At 46.2% G+C, this 25,925-nt stretch overlaps 1 protein-coding gene across 1 annotated transcript in view; it reads right to left on the bottom strand.

Annotated features, from left to right (window-relative positions):
• The window catches only part of sptbn5 (spectrin, beta, non-erythrocytic 5), a 191,233-nt gene that overhangs the window by 14,293 nt on the left and 151,015 nt on the right, over positions 1-25,925 (bottom strand). Inside the window, exons 48-55 of the mRNA XM_060828644.1 lie at positions 24,559-24,731; positions 16,218-16,308; positions 14,535-14,681; positions 12,286-12,423; positions 8,394-8,650; positions 6,536-6,722; positions 5,950-6,162; positions 4,606-4,802 (exon numbers count right to left, since the gene is read on the bottom strand). Of these exons, the coding sequence (XP_060684627.1) occupies positions 4,606-4,802; positions 5,950-6,162; positions 6,536-6,722; positions 8,394-8,650; positions 12,286-12,423; positions 14,535-14,681; positions 16,218-16,308; positions 24,559-24,731 (1,403 nt within the window). The remainder of the gene's footprint in view (positions 1-4,605; positions 4,803-5,949; positions 6,163-6,535; positions 6,723-8,393; positions 8,651-12,285; positions 12,424-14,534; positions 14,682-16,217; positions 16,309-24,558; positions 24,732-25,925) is intronic.

Below are 25,925 nucleotides of genomic sequence, written 5' to 3'. Positions count from 1 at the left end.
ACAGTAACCAGCCTGGTGTAAATATCACAGACATTTACTGTACAGTAACCAGCCCGGTGTAAATATCACCAACATTTACCGTACAGGAACCAGCCCGGTGTAAATATCACCGACATTTACCGTACAGTAACCAGCCCGGTGTAAATATCACTGACATTTACTGTACAGTAACCAGCCCGGTGTACATATCACCGACATTTACTGTACAGGTACTAGCCCGGTGTAAATATCACCGACATTTACTGTACAGGAACCAGCCCCATGTAAACATCATTGACATTTACCGTACAGTAACCAACCCGGTGTAAATATCACCGACATTTACTGTACAGGAACCAGCCCGGTGTAAATATCACCCACATTTACTGTACAGGAAACAGCCCGGTGTAAGTATGACCGACATTTACTGTACAGTAACCAGCCTGGTGTAAATATCACTGACATTTACCGTACAGTAACCAGCCTGGTGTAAATATCACAGACATTTACTGTACAGTAATAGCCCGGTGTAAATATCACCACAATTTACCGTACAGGAACCAGCCCGGTGTAAATATCACCGACATTTACCGTACAGTAACCAGTCTGGTGTAAATATCACTGACATTTACCGTACAGTAACCAGTCTGGTGTAAAAATCACCGACATTTACTGTACAGTAACCAGCCTGCTGTAAATATCACTGTCGTTTACTGTACAGTAATAGCCTGGTGTTAGTATTACCCACATTTACCATACAGGAATCAGTCCGGTGTAAATATCACAGATATTTACCGTACAGGAACCAGCCCGGTGTAAATATCACCCACATTTACTGTACAGGAACTAGCCCGGTGTTATTATCACCGACATTTACCGTACAAGAACCAGCCCGGTGTAAATATCACCAACATTTACCGTACAGGTACCAGCCAAGTGTAAATATCACCGATATTTACCGTACAAGAACCTGCTCGGTGTAAATATCACCGACATTTACCGTACAGGAACCAGCCCGGTGTGAATATCACCAACATTTACTGTACAGGAATCAGCCCGGTGTCAATATCACCGACATTTACTGTACAGTAACTAGCCCGGTGTAAATATTACCGACATTTACCGTACAGTAATAGCCTGGTGTTAGTATCACCCACATTTACCGTACAGGAATCAGTCCGGTGTAAGTATCACCGACATTTACCGTACAGGAACCAGCCCAGTGTAAATATCACCGACATTTACCGTACAGGAACCAGCCCAGTGTAAATATTACCCACATTTACAGTACAGTAACCAGCCCGGTGTAAATACCACCGACATTTACCGTACAGTAACCAGCCTGGTGTAAATATCACTGACATTTACCGTACAGTAACCAGCCTGCTGTAAATATCACTGACATTTACTGTACAGTAATAGCCCGGTGTTAGTATCACCCACATTTACTATACAGGTATCAGTCTGGTGTAAATATCACCGATATTTACCGTACAGGAACCAGCCCGGTGTAAATATGACCGACATTTACTGTACAGTAACCAGCCCGGTGTAAATATCACCCACATTTACTGTACAGGAACCAGCCCAGTGTAAATATCACCCACATTTACCGTATAGGTACCAGCCCGGTGTAAATATCACCGATATTTACCGTACAAGAACCTGCCCGGTGTCAATATCACCGACATTTACCGTACAGTAACCAGCCCGGTGTAAATATCACCAACATTTACAGTACAGTAACCAGCCCGGTGTAAATACCACTGACATTTACCGTACAGGAACCAGCCCCATGTAAACATCATCGACACTTACCGTACAGTAACCAGCCCGGTGTAAATATCACCCACATTTACTGTACAGTAACTAGCCCGGTGTAAATATTACTGACATTTACTGTACAGTAATAGCCTGGTGTTAGTATCACCCACATTTACCGTACAGGAATTAGTCCGGTGTCAATATCACCGACATTTACCGTACAGTAACCAGCCCGGTGTAAATATCACCAACATTTACAGTACAGTAACCAGCCCGGTGTAAATACCACTGACATTTACCGTACAGGAACCAGCCCCGTGTAAACATCATCGACACTTACCGTACAGGAACCAGCCCGGTGTAAATATCACCCACATTTACCGTACAGGAACCAGCTCGGTGTAAATATCACCGACATTTAACCTACAGGAACCGCCCGGTGTAAATATCACCCACATTTACCGTACAGGAACCAGCTCGGTGTAAATATCACCCACATTTACCGTACAGGAACCAGCCCGGTGTTATTATCACCCACATTTACCGTACAGGAACCAGCCCGGTGTAAATATCACCGACATTTACCGTACAGTAATAGCCCGGTGTTAGTATCACCCACATTTACTGTACAGTAACCAGCCCGGTGTAAATATCACCCACATTTACTGTACATGAATCAGCCCGGTGTCAATATCACCGACATTTACCGTACAGTAACCAACCCGGTGTAAATATCACCCACATTTACAGTACAGGAACCAGCCCGGTGTAAGTATTACCGACATTTACCGTACAGTAATAGCCCGGTGTTAGTATCACCCACATTTACCGTACAGTAACCATCCTGCTGTAAATGTTACTGACATTTCTCCACAGTGTCTTGACTCCCCATGCACTGCTACCCCCTCATCCCCCTTCACCATCTGCTTATTTAGTTTCCCCTTAAATGCATTTTTTATTGTTCACTTCAACCAGTCCTTATAAGTTCTACATTCCCACTACTCCTTTGGCGAGGAGGTTTCTTCTGAATCTTACGTTCAGTCTCACAGTGATTATCCTATACTGGTGGCCTCTAATTTCTTTCCTCCACCAGAGGATGCATTCTCTCTGCATCCATTCCATCAAAACCTTTCAGGATTGTAAAGATGTCTGTTAGGTAGCATCTCACTATGGTATTTGAAGAGACCCAGTCTGATATTCATATTGATTGTAAATATTTGACAGCAGTGTACTAATCCTTGCAGTATTCAAATAATTACAGTCAAATAATTACAGTGAAATGTAGCAGTTTCCACTGGACAGGGGAAAACAGGCTGCTAAATGGTTTCTCACTATCACACTTGTCTCTCACTCAGGACATGAGGTGTGGATTATAAACACCCTCAATACCTTCTCTTCCATCTCTCAATTGGGTGAGGCACACATAGTACATCCTCCACCTGTTGCCCACTTTGGTGAGAAGAAGAAGAAACATAAACAGCACATTAATTAAATAGGAATGACAGCAGACTCTGAGATGCACAGGGATTTGCGTGGCCTGTTGCAGGAATCGCTCAGTTAGCATCCAGGTGCAGAAAGTGACTCGGAACGTGAAATAGAATGCAAGGGAATGGAACATAAAAGTAGGAATGTTTTGCTGAAGTTGTAGAGTATTGCTGAGGCCACATCTGGAGCACTCTGTGCAAATTTGGACTCCTTATTAGATTAGATTCCCTACAGTGTGGAAACAAGCCCTTCGGCCCAACCAGTCCACACTGACCCCCACAACGATCAACCCACCCAGACCCATTTCCCTCTGACTAATGCACCTAACACTACGGGCAATTTAGCATGGCCAAATCACCTAATCTGCACATCTTCGGACTGTGGAATGAAACCAGAGCACCTGGAGGAAACCCACGTAGACACAGGGACAATGTGCAAACTCCACTCGCCCGAGGCTGGAATCGAACCTGGGATCCTGCTACTGTGAGGCAGCAGTGCTAGCCACTGTGCCGCCCAATATTTAAGATAAAAATGTAAATGCTTTAGAAGCTGTCCAGAGAAGCTTTACTCAACTAATAGTCTAAGAATAAGGGGTAAGTCATTCAGGACTGAGATGAGGAACAACCTCTTCACTCAGAAAGATGTGAACCTGTGGCACCCTTTATCACAGGATGCTGTTGGGACCAGTCCATTAGATACATTCAAGAGGGAGCTGGGCGCGACCTTTGCAGCTAAAGGCATCAAGGGGTATGGGGAGAAACCGGAAATGGAATACTAACATCGGGTGGTCAGCCATGATCTTATTGAATGGTGATGCAGGCTCGAAGAGCTTAATGGCCTACTCCTGCTCCTATTTCTATGTTGCTATGTAACTGACTCTTGGTTTGAAGGAATCATGATATGAGGAAAGATCAGACAGAATGGGCCAGCACCCATTGGATTTAGAATGACAGGGTGATCTTTTTGAAACATAAAGGATCCTAAGGGGAGTTGACAGGGGTGATAGCAAAAGAATATTTCTCTTTGTAGGACAGACTAGAATTAGGGTTCATTGTTTAAAAATAATGGGGGTCTCCCATTGAAGACAGAGATGAGGAAGGACACTTGCTCTCTCAAATGGTTAGGAGACTTTGGAACTCTCTTCCCCAGAGAATGGATGAATTGTGATTATTGATTATTCTTCAGCAAGTGTAGAGAAATTCTTGTCTAATATGGAAGGTAACAGTCATCTGGAGGTGGCAATGTGGATTTTTGGCCATGAGTAGGACAGCAGACTTGAGGGGCCAAATGACGTGATGCAACTTCCATGGTTATTCCTCCATTGGTTTCCTGCCTGGTTCTGATCTGGGGGTGTGTACCTGATCTGGGGGTGTGTACCTGTCAGGATGGCTGATGCTGGAAAGATTATTCCTAGTTTCCCTCAGTTTGAGCATCCTGGGGCTGTAGCTGACCAGATCCAGTTCGATATTTTCCATCTTCCGAAGCAGAGCCTGCGTGGATTCCTCGTCCTTCCCGTAGTCGGAGCTCTCCAACTGTAGTTTCCTGTCCTTCAACCAGAGCTCAGTTTCTAGCAGCTGTCAGTGAGCAGAGACAGCAGTGAGCGAGAGCACTGTACTTGCTGATTCAGACCATCTCTCACACCCACACATGCCCTGACCCACCCACATACACCCTGATCCACCCATCTGCACACGCCCTGACCCACCCAGCTGCACACGCCCTGACACACTCACCCGTACCCATCCTGACACACCCATCCGCACGCGCCCTGACACACCTACTCACACACGCCCTGACAGACCCACCCACACATGCCCTGACACACCTACTCACACACACCCTGACATATCCACCCACGTACGCCCTGACACACCCACCCCCACTCGCCCTGACACACCCACCCACAGATGCCCACCTGGACACAGACAGACAGACAGACAGACACACAGATACATCCACACCTTGACACCCCCCCACCCCGGACACACACACAGACTGATAGACCACAACCAGACACACCTACATAGTCACATAGACACATACAGAAAAACACAGACCAGTGACATGGAAAGACATGAACACAAACACACATACATTACACAGAGTGACATACAGACAGACGCAAACACAGACAGACATGCATACAGACTACATAGAAAGACCCATACCAATACAGACAAGCAGACATCCAGACACTCAAGTACAGACAAAAATACAGTCATACACACACAGGCATATAGATATGCACATAAGGAGACGCACTCAGACAGATGGACACTTATTCACATACACAGACACACACTTAAGGCACACTCATTGCAAGTTGGCTGCTGCCTCACGCACGTTTTCCGACATCTAGTGACATAGACTCAATTATCAATACCCCTTCCTCTTCTGACCTCTGTAGAAAATGGAAGTTCTTACTTGGCCCCGACTGGCTTGATCAGTGCCTGCGTCACTGTGCCTGAGAATAAAGGGAAGTGCCAACAAGCAGAGGGGCCAAGCCAATGGAGGGGCAGGACTGCTGCAGCCTTGCACCAGGTCAGCGTGCTGAGGGGGAGTGAAGGGTAGGCGGATAGATAGATCGGCTGCCTGTCCTACACTCATACTCAGACAGCTAACCCTGGTCACTGACTGATCGGTCACAGACACCCACACGAGGGTCTTGGTGATGGCAGGACAAAGCAGATGGGGTTGTCAGGGATATAACCAAGTACGTACCTCTGAGAGGAAAAGCTGGATGACATGCTGCTCTCTCAGTGCTGAACCCCTCTTCTCTGCCTCTTCCTTCAGCAGCTCCACTGCATCCTGCAGCTCCCACAGTCGCTTGGAAATTTCGCGAGCAGCAAAGTGCCCAGCCTTTACCAGACTCTGTCCACACTCCATCACCGGCTCAATCAGGGAATCGTGATTACGGATCTCATTCTCCAAAGCCTGCACACGGAGGTCAATCCAATACGACTCAGAACTTCATCATCTGACTCAGACGCCTGACCTGAGACTGGCCCATCCCCCGTCTCGTCCCGAGACTGACCCTTCTCCCCATCGTCCCGAGACTGACCCATCCCCCTCCTCGTCCTGAGACTGGCCCTCCTCTCCCTTGTCCCAAGACTGGCCCTTCTCCCCATCGTCCTGGGACCGACCCATCCCCTACCTCGTCCCGAGACTGATCCCTCTCCCATTGTCCCGAGACCGACCCTTCCACTCGTGACCTGAGATTGATAGCCCCCTGCCCCAATCTCAGGACTGACCCTCACCTTCTTGGTATCCCCCACCCTGGTGTTGAGCCTGCTCTCCGACCCCTCACCTGATGTTTGTTGTGCAGGCTCTGGACTGCGGTCAGTGAGTGCCCGACATCCTTGGCTGTGGCCAGCAGCAGTTTCTCTTGGACCCAGGCCTGGGCAACATCGAGGTCCCGAAACAGCTGGTAGAGGCGGGCACTGTCCTCCAGGACCCGGCGCCTCTCCTTGATGGGATCTCGCAGTGCCTGGTACCTGAGCAACACACGTTCAGTGTCAGCACAGAAACCATAGGCTCTCCCAACAGCAATTCAAACCCTATAGTGTGGAAACAGGCCATTTGGCCCAATAAACCGCCCCACCCTCCAAAGAGTAACTGACCCATTCCCGTATTCTATATTTATCCCTGTCTAATCGACCTAGCCTACATATCCCTGGACACTATGGGCAATTTAGCATGGTCAATACACCTGACCTGCATGTCTTTGGACTGTGGGAGGAAACTGGAGCACCTGGAGGAAACTCATGCAGACGTGGGGAGAATGTGCAAACTCCACACAGACAGTTGCCCGAGGCTGGAATCTAACCTGGGTCCCTGGCATTGTGAGGCAGCCCAAATACACCAGACATAGTTGGCGCGGGACGCAGTGCGGGGGTGGGTGGTGGTGGGTTGTCCTCTTATTGTGCATGAGGCTCCCCTCTGAATCTGAATCTGAATCCTCCCGCAACCACACCTCCCGCCCCCCCACCCCCTCCCTGCCCAGCCTTTGGTGAGCTATGGGAAAACTGAGCTTCAGAGCAAATCTGAAGAAAAGGAAGGTCATTGGGAAGCACAAATCCTGAAGAAAGGGTGAACAGCTTTTCCCCAAGGTGGGGGAGTCCTAAACTAGAAGGCGTAGGTTCAAGGTGAGAGGGGAAAGATTTAAATGGATCAAAGGGGCAACCTTTTCACCCAGAGGGTGGTGTATGTATGGAATGAGCTGCCAGAGGAAGTGGTGGAGGCTGGTACAATTACAGCATTAAAAAGGCACCTGGATGGGTAGATGAATAGGAAGGGTTTGGAGGGATATGGACCGGGTGCTGGCAAATAGGACTAGATTGATTCAGGATATCTGGTCAGCGTGGACAAATTAGACTGACTGTTTCCATGCTCTATGACTCCAACCTGGAACCTACAGTGATGATGGGAATACAGAGATACAATGGGCAGAAAGTAAATGACAATTGCATTTATATAGTACCATCGACAAATTAAAACATCTCAAGGTACTCTGAAGAGGCAGTGCCGAACCAAATATGACACCAGATCACAGTCGGAGATACTGAGATGGGTTAAAGAGTTTGTTTTTAAGGAGCATCTTAGAGATGGACTGGTTTGTGAAGGACAGGGGAATTTCTACAGCCTGGGGAGCTGAACGAAGGGCTGCTAATGGTGGGATGAAGGAAGCAGGGATGACAAGAGGACAGTGTGGAGGAGCAATGCTGCAATCTCTTTCTCTCTGTGGGGCTCAAGGAGAATACAGAGACTCAAAGGGACACAATCAAAATGAAATAGTTTGAGCACATCATTTGAGCAAAACTTTAAAAAAAAGAGTGAAAGGATACTTGGCGATGACAAAGGAATCTGACCGTGGAGGACAAAGGGACATTATCAACATTAAGTAGATTGCTAACTTTTCACACATGCTGGAAGTAAGTCTCAGGAATGGTAACTCAATGCTGTGGCAAACAGGAGGAAACGACTGTTCTGGAAAATATACAGAATCCAGGGCAAATTAATCACTTGGCTCCAAGAACGAATGAAAGAACGAAAGCCTGGGTTGTACTCTGGGAGGGAAGGACAACCCAGGCACTCAAGGCAGTGGGGCTACACTGGGACAGAGTATTCCAGGTTGGCAGGGCTCAGATCGAGTGTGAGCGATTTACCTTTGGAGTATATCGCTGACCCTGACCCGAATTTCCTCAGCCAAGAAGTGGTTGTCCCTGACAAACTCCTCAGACTGATCCAGCAGAGACTGCATCCGCTCCACATAACTGTTGATGTCCTCTTCAAGGTCTTGCTGCTCGTTCAGGAGGTTTTTCACAGATACCAGGTCAGTCGGCTGCCCGGCCTGCTCCAACTGCTTCTCCACCTCACTGAGCCAGTTCTCTACATCGTCAATACTCCGCTGGAAGTTCAGAGCCTGTCTCGGTCACACACAACAAGGTGGTTAATACCCACACCATGGGCACTGCCTCTCCCTGCAGCACTCACACCCGCACACACCCCACACTCACACCCTCACCCTCCCACACTCATACCTTCACCCTTATCCCCCCCATCCCCTCACGCCCTCACCTCCTCCCCCCTGCCCCACATTCACATCCTCATCCTCACCCTCACTCCCCACACACACCTTCACCCTCACCCACTCACACCCCCATCCCCTTACGCCTTCACTACCTCCCCCTGCCCCACATTCACACCTTCACTACCTTCCCTCCGCCCCACACTCACCCTCACCACCTACCCCCCGCCCCACATTCACATCCTCACCCTCACCCCCCACACACATCTTCACCCTCACCCCCCACACTCTCACCCCCATCCCCTCACGCCCTCAGTACCTCCCCCTGCCCCACTCACACCCTCACCCTTACCCTCTCACCCCCACACTCACACCCTCACCCCCCACACTCGTCTTCACCTCACTGTCACCTCATCTCACCTTCCCTCACCTCACTCTCACCTCCCCCCAACCCACGCTCCCTCATGCATACCCTCCTTCATCTTCACCTTTCCCCACCTTACCCTCACCCTACCTTACCTCATCCTCATCTCACTGTCACCTCACCTCACCCTCCCTCACCCTCACCCTCCCTCACCCTCACCCTCCCTCACCCTCACCCCACCCTCACCTCACCTCACCTTGCCCTGAAACCAGTGGCTGTGCTGTTTATGAGGCAGGTGGTCTGACATCTGATTTTCAGAAACATCATGCACGATACATAACATTTATTATACCTTTTCAAAAGCTGGCCTTTCACTAGCTGGGATCCTATTTTTACAAAGCACATAGCAGTTGGTGGGCTTTCTGAAGTACATACTGAGCAGGGAGTTATGTGGAAGGTAATGGGACAGTGACTGCTCCCGACAAATACACCAGCATGGGACTGAGCTCTGACCTGACGCCCTCTTGGTCCAGTATTCTGCCAATACTCTTTATCGACATATGTCAGAAGTGGTTTTTCTGGGCCACAGTGCAGGTGGCAGCAAAGTACAGTCAGAGGCAGCGTCTTGGACATTGCTGTGAGGGCAGAGTCAAGAGTGTAGTGCTGGAAAAACACAGCAGGTCAGGCAGCATCTGAGGAGCAAGTGATTTGATATTTTGGGCATAAGCCCGTCATCGGGAATGATGCTTGCGGGGCCAGGAGGGCTAAGAGATAAATGGGAGGGAGGTGGGGCTGGGGGTGAAGGTAGTTGGGAATGCGATTGGTAGATGAAGGTGGGAGAGAAAAGGTGATAGGTTGGAGAGGAGGGTGGAGCGGATAGGTGGGAAGGAAGATGGACAGGTCAGGAGGGCAGTGCAGAGTTGGAGGCTTGGAACTGGGATAATGTGGGGGGGGGGGGGGGGGGGGAGCGGTGTGGAAACGAGAAAACTGGTGAAATCCACATTGATCCCATGTGGTTGCAGGGTCCCAAGTTGGAAGACGAGCTGTTCTTCCTCCAAGCATTGGGGTTTGGTGTGGAGGAGGCCCAGGACCTGCATGTTCTTGGAGCAGTGGGAATGGGAGGTAAACTGTTTGGCCACGGGGTGGTGGGGTTGGTTGGTGCAGGTGTCCCAGAGATGTTCTGTGAAATGATTTGCAAGTTGGCATCCTGTCTCCCCAATGTAGAGAAGACCACATCGGGTGCAACGGATACAGTACACGACATTGGTGGAGGTACAGGTAAATTTCTGTCAGATGTGGAAGGATCCTTGGGGGCCTTGGATGGAGGTGAGGGGGAGATGTGGTTTTGCACTTCTTGCGTTGGCAGGGAAAGGTCCGGGAGTGGGGTGAGAGCTGGTGGGGGGGGGGGGGGGGGGGGGGGGGGGAGGGCGGTGGTGGTGTGTGGATCTGACAAGGAATTGTCTCTCTGAAATGCAGATATTGGTGGGGAGGGAAATATATCCCTAGATGGTAGGGTCTAATTGTAGGTGGTGGAGGATGATGGGATACATCCAGAGGTTGGTGGGGTGGAAGGCGAGGACCAGGGGCGCTCTGTCCTTGTTGCAATTGAAGGGGTGTAGTTCGAGGGCGGAGGTGCGGGAAGAGAAGGAGATGTGTTGGAGGGCATTGTCGACCACATGGGAGGGGAAATTGCAATTTTGAAGAGGGAGGCCATCTGGGATGTTCTATGATGGAATTGGTCCTCCTGGGAGCAGGTGCAGCGGAGGATTGGGAATAGGGGATGGCATTTTTACAAGAGGCAGGGTGGGATGAGGTGTAGTCCAGGTAGCTGTGACAATCAGTGGGTTTGTAGTAGATATCCGTGGTTAGTCGGTCGCTGGAAATGGAGGTGGAGAGGTCCAGGAAGGGGAGGGTGGTGTCCAGGTGAATTTGAGGTCAGGGTGGAAGGTGTTGGTGAATTTGATGAACTGTTCAACCTCCTGGTGGTAGAATCAGGTAGCATTGATACAATTCATCGATGTAGCAGAGGAAAAGTTGAGGAATGATATTAATGTAGATGCGGAAGGTGGACTGTTCCACATACCCAACAAAGGGGCCCATGTGGGTGTCCATGGCTATCCCTTGGTTTGGAGGAAGTGGGAGGATTGGAAAGAAAATATGTTGAGGGTGAGGACTTGTTCAGCTAAGGAGGAGATGTCTGCGACTTGGTGCCAAATGACCACTGTGCCTTTGCTGGTTTGATGGAGCCACTTATAAACAGACCCCACCACTAGGTATATATTTCCCTTCCCACACCTATTGGTGTTTCAGAGAGACCATTCCCTCCGTGACTCCCTCATCAGATCTACATCCCACGCCAGCCCACACCCCACTCCTGGCACTTTCCCCTGCCACCGCAAGAAGTGCAAAACCTGCACCCACACCTCCCCCTCACCTCCATCCAAGGCCCCAAGGAGCCTTCCATATCCAACACAGATTTACCTGTACTTCCACACACGTCATCTACTGTATCTATTGTACCTGATGTGGTCTCCTCTACATCGGGAAGACAGGAGGCCAACTGTTTCAGAGAACATCTCTGGGACACTTGCATCCACCAACTCCACCGCCCTGTGGCAGAACACTCTAACTCCCCCTCCCACTCCATCAAGAACACGCAGGTCCTGGGCCTCCTCCATCACCAAACCCTGACCGTCCAATGCCTGGAGGAAGAACGCCTCATCTTCTTGGGAGACTGCAACTACACGAGATCAATGTGGATTTCACCAGTTTCCTCATTTCCCCTTCCCCCACATTATCCCAGTTCCAAGTCTCCAACTCCACACCGCCCTCTTGACCTGTCCATCTTCCTTCCCACCTATCTGCTCCACCCACCTCTCCGACCGATCATCTTTCTCCACCCCCACCCACCTCCATCTACCTATCAAACTCCCGCTATCTTCCCCCCGTCCATAAGCCCTTCCTGATGAAGGGCTTATGCTCGAAACATCGAGTCTCCTGCTCCTCAGATGCTGTCTGACCTGCTGTATTTTTCCAGCACTACACTGTTGACTCTGATCTCCTGCATCTGCAGTCCCTCCTTCCTTCACTGCTGTGAGGTCAGTGGAGAGCTTATATAATAATCACAATGCGAACACTCACAGTGAGAGTGATGACGTTTCAGTACCTTGTGTGCATCGACCAGCTTGGATCTCTTATCCTGGCAGTTCTCCAGCAGTTCATTCCACAATTTCTGAATTTGCTTCATCCGGGGTTCAATCTCCTTTGCAGCATAGTGCCCAGCATCAATCATATGCTCACCTTCCTACAGTAGGGTGATAATCAAGTCACAATCAATATTTCCAGCAGTGGACCACATAACAGAATGGGGAATTGTAATATTATTACAGAACACAGGCAGTGGGGACCAGACTGCATCTCCTAGATTTATGCAGCTTCACATGAATCCATTGAGGTGTTTAAACTGATCAAGGAAAGTCAGTCTCTCTGTTGGCTTAATCTAGAACATACATTTGAAACTTAAGTGCTAGATATTTTTCAACCAACCTGTTCAGGGATGTTATTACACACTCTGAAGCAGGAGGGACTTGAACCCGGGCTTCCGAGTCTAGAGGTAGGGACACTAGTGCTGAGTCATGAGGACCTTACTGATGTTAGGATGGAACTGTTTAAAATGTCAGTTCAGCCAGAGGAGGTGTAGTGTGTGCAGTTCTGTGCACCACACCGTAGGAGAGGGTGCACAGGAGATTCACTCAGATGTTACAAAAATAGAAGTTGCTGGAAACGGAAATTGCTGGAAAGGCTCAGCAGGTCTGGCGGTATCTGTGGAGACAAAGCAGAGTTAAGGTTTCAGATTCAATGCCCCAAAGGTTAACTCGGATTTCTCTCCACAGGTGCTGCCAGACATGCTGAGCCTTTCCGGCTATTTCTGTTTTTGTTTCTGATTTCCAGCATCTGCAGTTCTATCGGTTTTTATTCACCCAGAGGTTGCCGGTGCTGGAGAATTTCAGCGATGAAGAGAGACCAGATTGGCTTGGGTGGTTCTCCATTGAGCAGAGAAGGCACATTGAGGTGTACAAGGTTACAAGGGGCATAGATATGCTCAGTAGAAATAATGCTTTCCCCTTCGTAGAAAGTTCAATAACCAAGGTATCTGGTTTGAAGGTACAGAGCAGGAAGTTTAGAGAGGATTTGAGGAAAATAGTTTCACCTTTGAGAACTATTTTGATGTGCACTTGAAACACCTCAGTGTACAAAGTGCTGGAAAATGGGATTAGACTAGATGGATGCTTGCTAACTGGACATGCTGGGTTGTGGGTCTCATTCTGTGCTGTATAATCTCTATAACTGCAAGTGAAATCAGGAGAGATTTCACAGTGGTGATAGAAATTTGGAAGTCTGCTCCTCCAAGATTGTGAATGTTGGGACGTTAACTGCAAACTGAAAGATTTGTGTTCATCACTGGATACAGAATAAAGAAGGGGAAATGGGATCCGTTGGAGGGCAGCTATAATCAAACTGAACTGTGGTTAAAGGCTCAGAAATATGAATAGCAATTCCTGCTCGGATAAATTTGAGGCAGAGCTGGTTGGAAGTGAACAGATCCAATCTGGAATCAGGGAGAGTTGCGTTTAGGGGACAATGCATTTCAATGTCACAGCTGGTGGGTTACAAAGTCTGTGTATTTTAACTTGTGCAGTTAAAACAGAATGATAGACTGGACTGAGTTTTAATATCAAGTGAAAGCCGGGTAACCTCTCAGCAGGCTCTGAGAGGGGCCCCACTTCGACAGACGCTCCCTTTGGTCCATTCTGGCCCCAGCTCTCCCTCACCTCCCCTCTCCACGAGGGTACCTCAGCTTTTCGGGTAGCCGCTCCCTGGTGATGAAACAGCAACGACGGTGGGTACTGGTGGTGCTGCCAAGGTTGCCTGGCCTCTTGGGACCAAGCCGCCACCCCCAATTGGCTGGTACTGACATGGTGGCACTCCAGGGTCCTGAACCTGCCCCCCCCACTCCCCCACCTCCCCCCCCCCCCCGCTGGTGGGACTTCAATGCCCCACCCTTAAAATCAAGCCCACTGCTGAACACCCAAAGCAGAAAAAATGACACAGAGTAATCAAACAAACCGGGTCCAGATAGTGAGAAGAAAAAGGACCAAATGCTGAATCAGATATTTGACCATGGGTGCAAATGTTTATATAAAAACATCCTTTTAGACTGGCCCTGCATGTCAAACATTGACATGGCTCTACAAAAAAAAATTGCACTGGCAGTCGTGGGCTGTCCCCCCAGTGAGTCGAGGGGTTTACGCCAAGCTGCCAGTTTCCCTGCTGCACCAACGTATCTTGTCACAGCCAAGGAGCGCGATAACCCCCTGTTGCGGTGCTAGTCAAATCCCATGCGGCGACACTCACCGTGGCGATGCTAAGGATCCTGTTCTGGTTGGCCATGACCTCAGCCTCGAAGGTCTGATGTTTCTGCAGCTTGCCCTGCAGGTTGCTGGGATCTGTCCAGCTCTCGTCCACGGTGATGCTGATCTTCTCATTCAGCCAGGAAATAGCCTGAAGAAACAGCATGGGGGGAGGGGTTGAGGAGGAGGGAGTGGGGGGGGGGGGGGGGAGAGAAAAAACACGACAGTCAGAGCACCAGCAGAACACAGAAACATCCCTAGCCTTCCGGTACGTGTCTCCCCTTCACCCCATTTCACTGAGTCTCTGAACTGTGCGGATTGCCTACAATATTGACTATCGTTTAGCAGAGATGTGAAATCTATCAGTCAGTCAGGAAGTACTGTTTTGTGGAACAGCAGGGAATTCCTCCTCTCTGTCATTGGCAATATTAATTCATTTTACAATATCTGTTCATGATCAGGTATTTGTTATCAGGGCCATCTCTGCAAAATAGGCAGCACATCTCCTACACTGCATTACAACGTAATAATTTCTCTGGTCGAGTGATGTTCTGGGGCCACAGGTTCAAATCCTACCATGTGTTCTTCCCACATTCAAACACAATGATTAAATCTCATAACTGACAATTAGGCATCAGTGATGGGGACCGTGAAATCATCATCAATTCTTAAAAGACCCATATGGTTCAACAATGTCCTTTATGGAAGGAAATCTGCTATCCATATCGGGTCTGACCTACATGTGACTCCAGGCCCACTGCATTGCGGTTGACTCTGAACTACCCTCTCTGAAACGGGTCGAAAAGTCAGTGAGTTCAAGGGCAATTTGGGAATGGGCACCAAATGCTGGCTGCGCCAGCGATACCCACATCCTATGAAAGGACAAAGAGAAAATAGCGACTTGTGTGAATTGCTATAGGATTGTAGAGATAGACCTCTAGCACACTCTCTTGCCCCCCGCTGAGGCAGCAACTCTTGACTATTATAAACACAGTGTAAGGTCGCTGTTAATTTACAAGGGAATCACAGTTCAGGAGTCCACTGTTACAGTTCAAGGTTACCGTGCCCTCTGGTTAAAATATCATCTACTCCTCTCACTCAAAATGATTCTGCCCCCTTTTTGGAACAAGAATGATTTTAGAAGCTAGCAGGCAGGTACTGACTGGCCTAAGGCATCCACATTGTAGCTTACAAAGGAGAATGTGAATCCAAAAATCTTCCCTTTCCACCAAAGGATTTCAAAAACCAAAACAGGTAAATGGGCAATCAATTGTTGTCATTTGAAGGAAACAATCCTTTCGACAATCTCTCTTTGAATAAACAATGTAGTATAAAATTTGTAAGTAAAATGATTTGGTTTATTAATAAGGTCTGGTATAATCCATTTTACTGACAGGGTCTGGTCTGATCTGGTCTATTGACAGGGTCTGGCATGATTCAGTTTATTGACAGGGTCTGGTATGATCTGGTTTACTGACAGGATCGAGTACGATCTGGTTTACTGACAGGACTTGGTACAATTTGATTTACTGTCAGGCTCTGGTACGAGCTGAGGGAACAGCTCTTTCTGCGGAGTTCTTTCCTATCAGGCACAATGCATAAAAAAACACAAGAACATAGGGAATTAGAAACAAGCTAGATAGCATTGCTACATGGAAACTACTTGCAGTGTGACAGGGCCTCTTACCTCATATGAACTTCTCAGGAACATCTGCAGCTGCTTGGACTGATCCAGGATCCTCCTGCGCTTCTCACAGTTTTCCAGCAACTTCTGTTTTCTACGAGATAATATCAATAAAAAGATAGATACTGCAGGATTAGAGTGCATGGAAAGTGTCAACAGCCAGACACATAACTGTTGATGGAAAGGTTGTGAGAATGGAACGAGGAGGCTGTTGTACACACTGCCTGCACACTCTCAACAGGAACTCACTAATCTCCTGAGGGAACAGCTCTTTCTGCGGAGTTCTTTCCTATCAGGCACAATGCATAAAAAAACACAAGAACATAGGGAATTAGAAACAAGCTAGATAGCATTGCTACATGGAAACTACAAGGCAAAGCTTTGTATCTTGCACTCATTGGAATTAGGAACAAGGAATAGTCTTGAAGAAAGGATCACTAATTTATTGAATGTGAGGAGAGGGTGGTCATGTTGGGTCAATGTTAATATGGAGATACAACAGGGACAATTAAATGGCAGTCTTAGTTTCTCAGCCCAGGCAAGTTAACCCTGGTGAGGGCGTTGCCATGGGAATGCAGTAGAGTTCAGAATTTTCCATGTTTCTTTTTACCTCCAAAAGTGCATCGTATGTACAACTACTTCTGACAATAAAAAACAGCGAGTTCACAGATATAGCTTCAAGCAGATGCGAAGGCATCACACTGCAAGTCCAAGTTACAACAATGACAGCTCCGCACCAACAATAGCCCAACCCGTTCACCTTCTTCACATGCTATATTAATTATAGAGTTATAGAGATGTATAGCATGGAAACAGACCCTTCAGTCCAACTCATCCATGCCAACCAGATATCCCAATCTAATCTAGTCCCACTTGCCAGCACCTGGCCCATATCCCTCCAAACCCTTCCTATTCATATACCCATCCAGATGCCTTTTAAATGTTGCAATTGTACCAGCCTCCACCACTTCTTCTGGCAGCTCATTCCATACACGTACCACCCTCTGCGTGAAACAGTTGCCCTTAAGGTCTCTTTTATATCGTTCCCCACTCACCCTAAACCTATTCCCTCTAGTTCTGGACTCCCCCACTCCAGGGAAAAGACTTTGCCTATTTACCCTATCCATGCCCCTCATAATTTTGTAAACCTCTATAGGGTCACCCCTCAGCCTCTGCTGCTCCAGGGAAAATAGTCCCAGCCAATTCAACCTCTCCCTACAGCTGAAATCCTCCAATCCTGGCAACATCCTTGTGAATCTTTTCTGAACCCTTTCAAGTTCACAACATCCTTCTGATAGGAAGGAGACCCGAATTACATGCAATATTTCAAAAGCGGCCTCACCAATGTCTTGTATAGCTACAACATGACCTCCCAGCCCCTGTACTCAATACTCTGACCAATAAAAGAAAGCATACCAAACACCTTCTTCACTATCCTATCTACCTGCGACTCCACTTTGAAGAAACTATGAACCTGCACTCCAAGGTCTCTTTGTTCAGCAACACTCCCTAGAACCTTACCATTTAGTGTATATGTCCTGCTAAAATTTGCTTTCCCAAAATGCAGTACTTCATATTTATCTAAATTAAACTCCATCTGCCACTTCTCAGTCCATTGGCCCATCTGAACAAGATCCTGTTGTAATCTGAGGTAACCTTCTTCGCTGGCCACTACACCTCCAATTTTGGTGTCATCTGTAAACTTACTAACTGTACCTCTTATGCTCACATCCAAATAATTTATATAAATGATGAAAAATACTGCACCCAGCACCGGTCCTTGTGGCACTCCACTGGTCACAGGCCTCCAGTCTGAAAAACAACCCCCCACCACCACCCTTTGTCTTCTACCTTTGAGCCAGTTCTGTATCCAAATGGCTAGCTCTCCCTATATTCCATGAGATCTAACCTTGCTAACCAGTGTCGCATGGGAAACCTTATTGAACACCTTACTTAAATCCATACAGATCAGTTCTTGCCTTTCCAAATAAACATACGTCCTGTCCCTCAGGATTCCTCCAACAACTTGCCCACCACTGACGTCAGGCTCACGGTCTATAGTTCCCTGGCGTGTCCTTACCACCTTTCTTAAACAGTGGCACCACATTAGCCAATCTCCAATCTTCCGGCACCTCACCTGTCGATGATACAAATATCTCAGCAAGGGGCCCAGCAATCACCTCCCTAATTTCCCACAGAGTTGAAGAGTACACCTAATAAGGTCCTGGGGATCTATCCACTTTTATGCATTTCAAGACATCCAGCACTTCCTCCTCTGTAATATGGAACTAATTTTTCAAGATGTCACCATCTATTTCCCCACATTCTCTATCTTCCATGTCCTTTTCCACAGTAAACACTGATGCAAAATACTTGTTTAGCATCTCCCCCATCTCCTGTGGCTCCACACAAAGGCTGCCTTACTGATCTTTGAGGGGGCTCTATTCACTCCCTAGTTACCCTTTTGTCCTTAATATATTTGCAAAAACCTTTTGGATTCTCCTTAACCCTATTCGCCAAAGCTATCTCATGCCCCCTTTTTGCCCTCCTGATTCCCCTCCTAAGTGCACTTCTTCTGCCTTTATACTCTTCTCAGGATTCATTCGATCTATCCTGTCTATACCTGACATTGCTTCCTTCTTTTTCTTAATCAAACCCTCAATTTCTCTAGTCATTCAGCATTCCCTTGACCTACCAACCTTTCCTTTCACCCTGACAGGAATATACTTTCTCTGGACGCTCGTTATCTCATTTCTGAAGGCTTCCCATTTTCCAGCCGTCCCTTTACCTGCGAACATTTTCCCCAATTAGCTTTTGAAATTTCCTGACTAATACCATCAAAATTAGCTTTCCTCCCATTTAGAATTTCAACTGTTAGATCTGGTCTATCCTTTTCCATCACTGTTTTAAAACTAATAGAATTATTGTCGCTGGCCCCAAAGTGCTCCCCCACTGACACCTCCGTCACCTCCCTGCCTTATTTCCCAAGAGTAGGTAAACCTTTGCACCTTCTCTAGTAGGTATATCCAAATAAAGAATCAGAAAATGTTCTTGTACATACTTAACAAATTCCTCTCCATCTAAACCCTTAACACTATGGCAGTCCCAGTCTATGTTTGGCAAGTTAAAATCCCCTACCATAACCACCCAATTATTCTTAGAGATTACTGAAATCTCCTTACAAATTTGTTTCTCAATTTCCCTCTGACTATTAGGGGGTCTATAATACAATCCCATTAAGGTGATCATCCCTTTCTTATTTCTCAGTTCCACCAAATAACTTCCCTGGATGTATTTCTGGGAATACCCTCCCTCAATATAGCTATAATGCTATCCCTTATCAAAAATGCCACCCCCCTCCTCTCTTTCCTCCCTTTCTATCCTTCCTGTAGCATTTGTATCGTGGAACATTCAGCTGCCAGTCGTGTCCATCCCTGAGCCATGTTTCTGTAATTGCTAACCATGTCCTGAGTTCATTTGCCTTCCCTCTTGCATTGAAATAAATGCAGTTAATTTATCAGTCCTACCTTGTTCTCTTCTTTGTCCCTGCCTGCCCTGACTGTTTGACTCACTTCTGCTCAACTGCACCAATCTCAGATTGATCTCTTTCCTGGCGTTCCCCACCCCTCACTTCTCCTCCTGAGCAGCTCTAGCAAACCTCCCTGCTAGTATATTAGTCTCCTTCCAATTTAGATGCAATCCATCCTTCTTGTACAGGTCACATCTACCCTAGAAGAGATTCCAATGATCCAAAAACATGCATCCTTCTCTCATACACGTGCATCCTTCTCCTATAGCTCCTCAGCCATGCATTCATTAGCTCTATTCTCCTATTCCTGCCCTCACTAGCTCATAGCACCGGGAGTAATCTGGATATTACTACCTTCGAGGACCTCCTTTTTAAATTCCTGCCTAACTTTCTGTGTTCTCCTTTCAGAATCTCATCCTTTTCCTTTCCTATGTTGTTGGTTCCACTCCCGCTGGCCTCCTGCTGGCCCTGCTCCCTTGAGAACATTCTGCACCCTCTCTGAGACATCCTTGATCCTGGCACTAGGGAGGCAATACACCATTCTGATTTTTTGCTGCTGCCCACAGGAACGGCTGTCTGTGCCTCGGAGTAGAGAATCCCCTTACACAATCGATCGCTTGGAACTCGATGTACCCCTCATTACATTCGAGCCAGTCTCAATACCAGAAACTTGGCTGTTCGTGCTACATTCCCCTGAGAATCTATCACCCCTTACATTTTCCAAACAGCATACTTGCTTGAAATGGGGATAGCCACAGAAGACTCCTGCACTACCTGCCTACCTCTCTTACCTTTCCTGGAGTTAACCCATCTATGTAACTGTATCTGCAGCTTTTCTCCCTTCCTATAACTGCCATCCATCACACCCCCTTGCTCTTGTAAATTCCTCATTGCCTCTACCTGTTGCTCCAACTGATCCATTCAATCTGATCGGATTTGCAACCAACAGCATTTATTGCAGATATAATCCTCAGTAACACATAAACTATCACTAAACTCCTACATTTGACAAGAAGAGCATATCACTCTACTAAGGGCCATTTTTGCTTCTTCCAATCTACAGGCCCAGAAAATAGCAGTGTGTTATTCCTCTACAAAACACTGCTCCAGGCTAACTTAATACTTATCGCTTATATTTTAAAGTTAACCAAGAGACTTATCTCAAATAAAACATATAATCAAACAAGAAAGAACCCACTCTACTCACTGTTGTAGATTTATAGCCAGGCTATACTTAAAGATATTCACTTACTGTTTCTGTGCTGTGACCTCTCCCCAACAGGTTCCTCCAACATCATTTGTGAATTTCACTGTTTGTTAATTTTCCTAGACACACTCCGATGTCCAGCGATACATAAATTCAACAGCAAAGGCAGTAACTGCGCAGGTTCACTGCTGTGTCAGTTAGCAATGTGGGTTTCTCTTTCTCTCTCTCTCACGCACTGACCTGACCACGTGCTTCCTTTGCCTGTCTCTCTCCCGTTTAAAAGTGCCGTTATTTTGACTTTTTTTTTCTCCAAAGTTCCAAAACAATGCAACAGCATATAAAACAGTAATTGCTGCTCCTGGAATTTGAGGAAATCATCTCCAGCACCTAAAATACCTCAAAAAAAAAGGAGCAGCCTGTTACAGCCAGAAACTTTTCCTGTCCTCCATCTTGGATTACCCAGAATCCTTGACCCTAAATTCAAGTTTGTTTCTTGCCCTCGTTGTCCTGATGAATGAAAGGTGAAAAGCCTCAACTTTATATCTCCTTTTAACAAATATTTAACTTTTGTACCTCTGAACAATTCTTCACAACCTACTGACATGGGCGAAGACCCAGAGAGTAGGGATAAATGATCTGTGTATCATAGAATCCCTCCAGTGTGAAAACAGGCCATTTGGCCCAACAAGTCCACACCGAACCTCTGAACAGCAACCCACCCAGATCTATGCCCTACCCTATTACTCTGCATTTACCCCTGACTAATGCACCTAACCTACAAACCCCTGAACACTACGGGCAATTTAGCATGGCCAGTTCACCTATCCTGCACATCTGTGGATTATGGGAGGAAACCCACGCTGACATGGGGAGAATATGCAACTCCACACAGTCAGTTGCCCGAGGTTGGAATCAAACCTGCGTCTCTGGCGCTGTGAGGCAGTAGTGCTAACCACTCAGCCACCATGCCACCCATCAGTTGGCGGGCTATCCCCTGCTCTGGCACCTCAACCTTCCACTATATTTATAAATGGATTGGAAGATGTAGTGGAAAGCTGTATATGCTGAGTTAGGTGGTACAACAAACATTGTAGATCGGAATAGGAAAAGGAGTGGGCAGAAGTGTGGCAAATGGAATTTAATGGGGGGGGGGGTGATCATCTATGCTGAGTCTTGGAAAAATAGTTCAGAGTATTTTCTAAAGGTGAAATTCTGGGAATTGCGGAGGAACTTGGAACAGAGGGTCGAGAGGCCCACATACAGAAATCACAAAAGGTAGTGGAAAAAGTAATTGGAAAGGCAACTAAAACACAACATTATCTCGAGAGGCCTAGAATGCAAAGATGTAGAAATTATGGTGCAGTTGAATAATGCAGACTGCATCTGGAATGATTTCAGTACCAGCTTAGGCCACATTTGGAGAGATTTCAGTTCCAGTTTAGACCATACCTGGAGTGATTTCAGTTCCAATCAGACCACATCTGGACTTGTTTCAATTCCAATTTAGACAACATCTGGAGTAATTTAGGTTCCAGTTGGACTACATCTGGAGTGATTTCAGTCCCACCGTAAGCTACACTGTGAGCAATTTCAGTGCCAGTTCGACCATACCTGGAGTGATTTCAGATGTAGCTAAGCCACATCTGGAGTGACTGGCTCGAACCCTAATTCTGAAGAAAAATCATACTCTCTCCGTGTTTGTTAAAATATTCAAACAGTAAGAGAGATTGCATTGATTAGGTTTGTGTTCTACTGTAAGTACAAGATTAAGGGTGATCTCTGTACGGTGTTTAAGATGATTAAACAATGTAATCAGCGCAGTTTAAATCTATTTCCTTTGGTCAGAGAATCAAAGGAAGGGACGTGATCTTAAAGCTAGAGCCAAGCTGTTTGGGGATGATGTCAGGAAGCACATGTTCTCACAAAGATTAGAGGAAATCTGCACCCTGACATCTAGAAAGAAGTTCAGGCTCAAAGTCAGAGGGATTTCATTATGAGATTGATTGGTACTATATCTAACAGATAGGGTGTTCAGAGACATGGAACCAATGTAGTTGGATGGAATTAAGGAAAAGATCTGACTTGGCATCAATTAAATGGCAAACGGGCTCAAGGGACTGATTGGTACATTTCTATTCCTATCATTCTGCAAAGTGACATGTAATTGCATAAAATAATACCCAATTATTTCATATCACCATCATCCTGTAATAATATCTCAATTTCAAACATCTAAGATCCTTTAATAACATCTGCTGTTTCATATCACTATGATGCTACAATAATATCCCATTATTTCAAACCACCAAATGACCCTGTAATAGTACTTCATAATTTTAATATTGCTATGAACCTGGGACAGCACTCTGTTTAATATCTCATTGATCCTGTAATAACACCCACTATTTCATATTCCCTGATCCCGTAAAATTCCCTGTCAGTTTCCTATCTCTCAGACCCTGTAATAATAACCCAATGTTTAATAGCTCCAGGATTCTGAAATATTGACCTATTTCAAATCTCTGATACTCAAATAATATCCTAATGTTTAAAATCCATATGATCCTGTAATATAACCCAAATTTAATACCACTAAAGTCCTGTAATAAACAGATGCTCAATATTTAATATCACTATGATCCTGTAATTCTCAACTATTTCATATCTTCCTGAACCTGTAATAACATCCCACTGTTTAATGTCATTGTGATACTGCAATAAAACCCAACCATGTGATAGCTCCATGGGTCTGTAATAAAACTGTATTGTTTAATGCAGCCATAATCCTACAATAATACCCTACTGTTTAATATTCCTATGATCCAGTCAAGTACCCCAGTATCTGGTATTCTCATGATTCTGTATGAATATTCCAATGTACTATCCCAGGATCCTGTAATATTACCCCATTATTTAATATCCCCCTGGATCTCATAACAAACACCCAAATAGTTATGTGGTCCTGTAACAATTTTCCACTATTTAACACCCCCCATGATCTTGAAATAACTCTAGACTATGTCTGATCCTAATACAGTAACCCACAGACTAATATCTCCATGCAATAAGACACAATTATTTGATAGGAGAAAGTGAGGACTGCAGATGCTGGAGATCAGAGTCAAAGAATGTGGTGCTGGAAAAGCACAGCAGGTCAGGCAGCATCCGAGGAGCAGGAGAATCAACATTTCAGGCATAAGCCCTTCAATCATTTGATATCTCTGTAATAACACAATGATCAAAATTATCCTACAATAATACACTGTTTCACAGGCCTTGATCTTATAGTGACATCCCACTGTTTAATATTTCCACGATCCTGGTCTTTTGTCCAACTTGGGAGTTGGGGGAAGCACAGACAAGCAGACCAATCATTTTGACTGAAGTGAGATTGGTTAACTCAGTAAAGAGCGTGGTCCTGAAAGAGTCTGTATCAAAGGAGATGACAGATGTAAACACAAAAGTGCTGGAGAAAGTCAGTAGATCTGGCAGCATCAATGGAGACACAGAGACAGAGTCAGTGTCAGTGATTTGAGTCTGATAAATAGCATAGCGTTGCAGTAACAAGCTCATGAACATTCTTAACAGAATATATATCGATGTGATACCTTTGCAGAACAGCTTGGCATTTGAGGATGACCTGCGCACAGTCAGAATGGTTGTTCTGCTCCAGCTGTAATGCAAACCTCTCCATCAGGTTCACCTTTTCCATCTGAGCTTCCACTGTTTTTAGAAACTGCTCGAGCTTGTGCTGTAAATTTTCCACACTCGTCAGGGAATCCTAGAATGCGGCAATAAAGCCAACTCTCAGAATTCGGTTTTACAGGTTTTCAGAACATTGAAACAAAATCTGGGATTCCGTTGAGGACACTTTCTGGTTCAATTTCAATTGTTTATTTTTCTCTGCAGGCTGGAGCCAGTCACAAGTTATTATCTTTTGAGGTCTCTAAATTTTACTGAGAGCTATCCTTTGATTTTTCAGGGCTACCTTTTGGTATTTCTTTTTAGCTTTTGCTAACACGTCCATTAGATAATGTGGCCACTTAGTAACAATGCCTCCTATATTTGTATTGACATCTTGGGCATTTCAATTCAAAAACTGCATTAGAAGAATTCATCAATATCCATTCAACTTAAAGTCACAACACAAAAGAATTAGAATTCCTACAATGTGGAAACAGGCCCTTTGGCCCAACAAGTCCACACCGCCTCTCCAAAGAGTATCCCACTTAGACCCAATACCCTACATTCCTCCCGACTAATAGACCTAACCTTTACATCCCATTTAGCCCAACAAGTCCACACCGAACCTCTGAACAGCAACCCACCCAGATCTATTGCCCTACCCTATTACTCTGCATTTACCTCTGACTAATGCACCTAACCTACACACCCATAACAATTTAGCATGGCCAATTCATCTAACCTGCACATCTTTGGACTGTGGGAGGAAACCGGAGCACCCAGAGGAAACCCACGCAGACACAGGGAGAAGGTGCAAATTCCACACAGACACTCACCCGATACTGTTCCCTGGCGCTGGGAGGTAGCAGTGCTAACCACTGAGCCACCGTGCCACATTGATTCCTTAAACACCTTGGCATATAGTTTGGCACAAGACAATGGGTATAAGTTATCAAAAGTGTGTTTTTTTTCAAAATTACTGGTACATTAAAAAATACACCCTAAACAGCTTGATAGGTCTCCATTATATAGCTTTTCTCCATTCGCAGGATGTGGGCATCACTGGCTGGTCCAGTATTTCTTGTTCATCCCTAATTCCCAGAGGATGGTTAAGATTCAACCACACTGCTGTGAGTCTGGAGTCATGTGTAGGCCAGGCAAAGACGGCAGATTTCATTCACTGAAGAAACCAGATGGGTTTTTTTACCTGACAATCGATATCAGTTTCATGGTTATTATTGGACTTATAATCCCAGTTTTTTAAAAAGTTTATTTGCAATGGTGTGTTTCC

Source organism: Hemiscyllium ocellatum, chromosome 8 (genome assembly GCF_020745735.1).
Source record: "Hemiscyllium ocellatum isolate sHemOce1 chromosome 8, sHemOce1.pat.X.cur, whole genome shotgun sequence".
NCBI lineage: Eukaryota > Metazoa > Chordata > Chondrichthyes > Orectolobiformes > Hemiscylliidae > Hemiscyllium > Hemiscyllium ocellatum.
The sequence above is the reverse complement of the archived record's forward strand: the minus strand, read 5'-3'. Positions and strand labels throughout refer to the sequence as shown.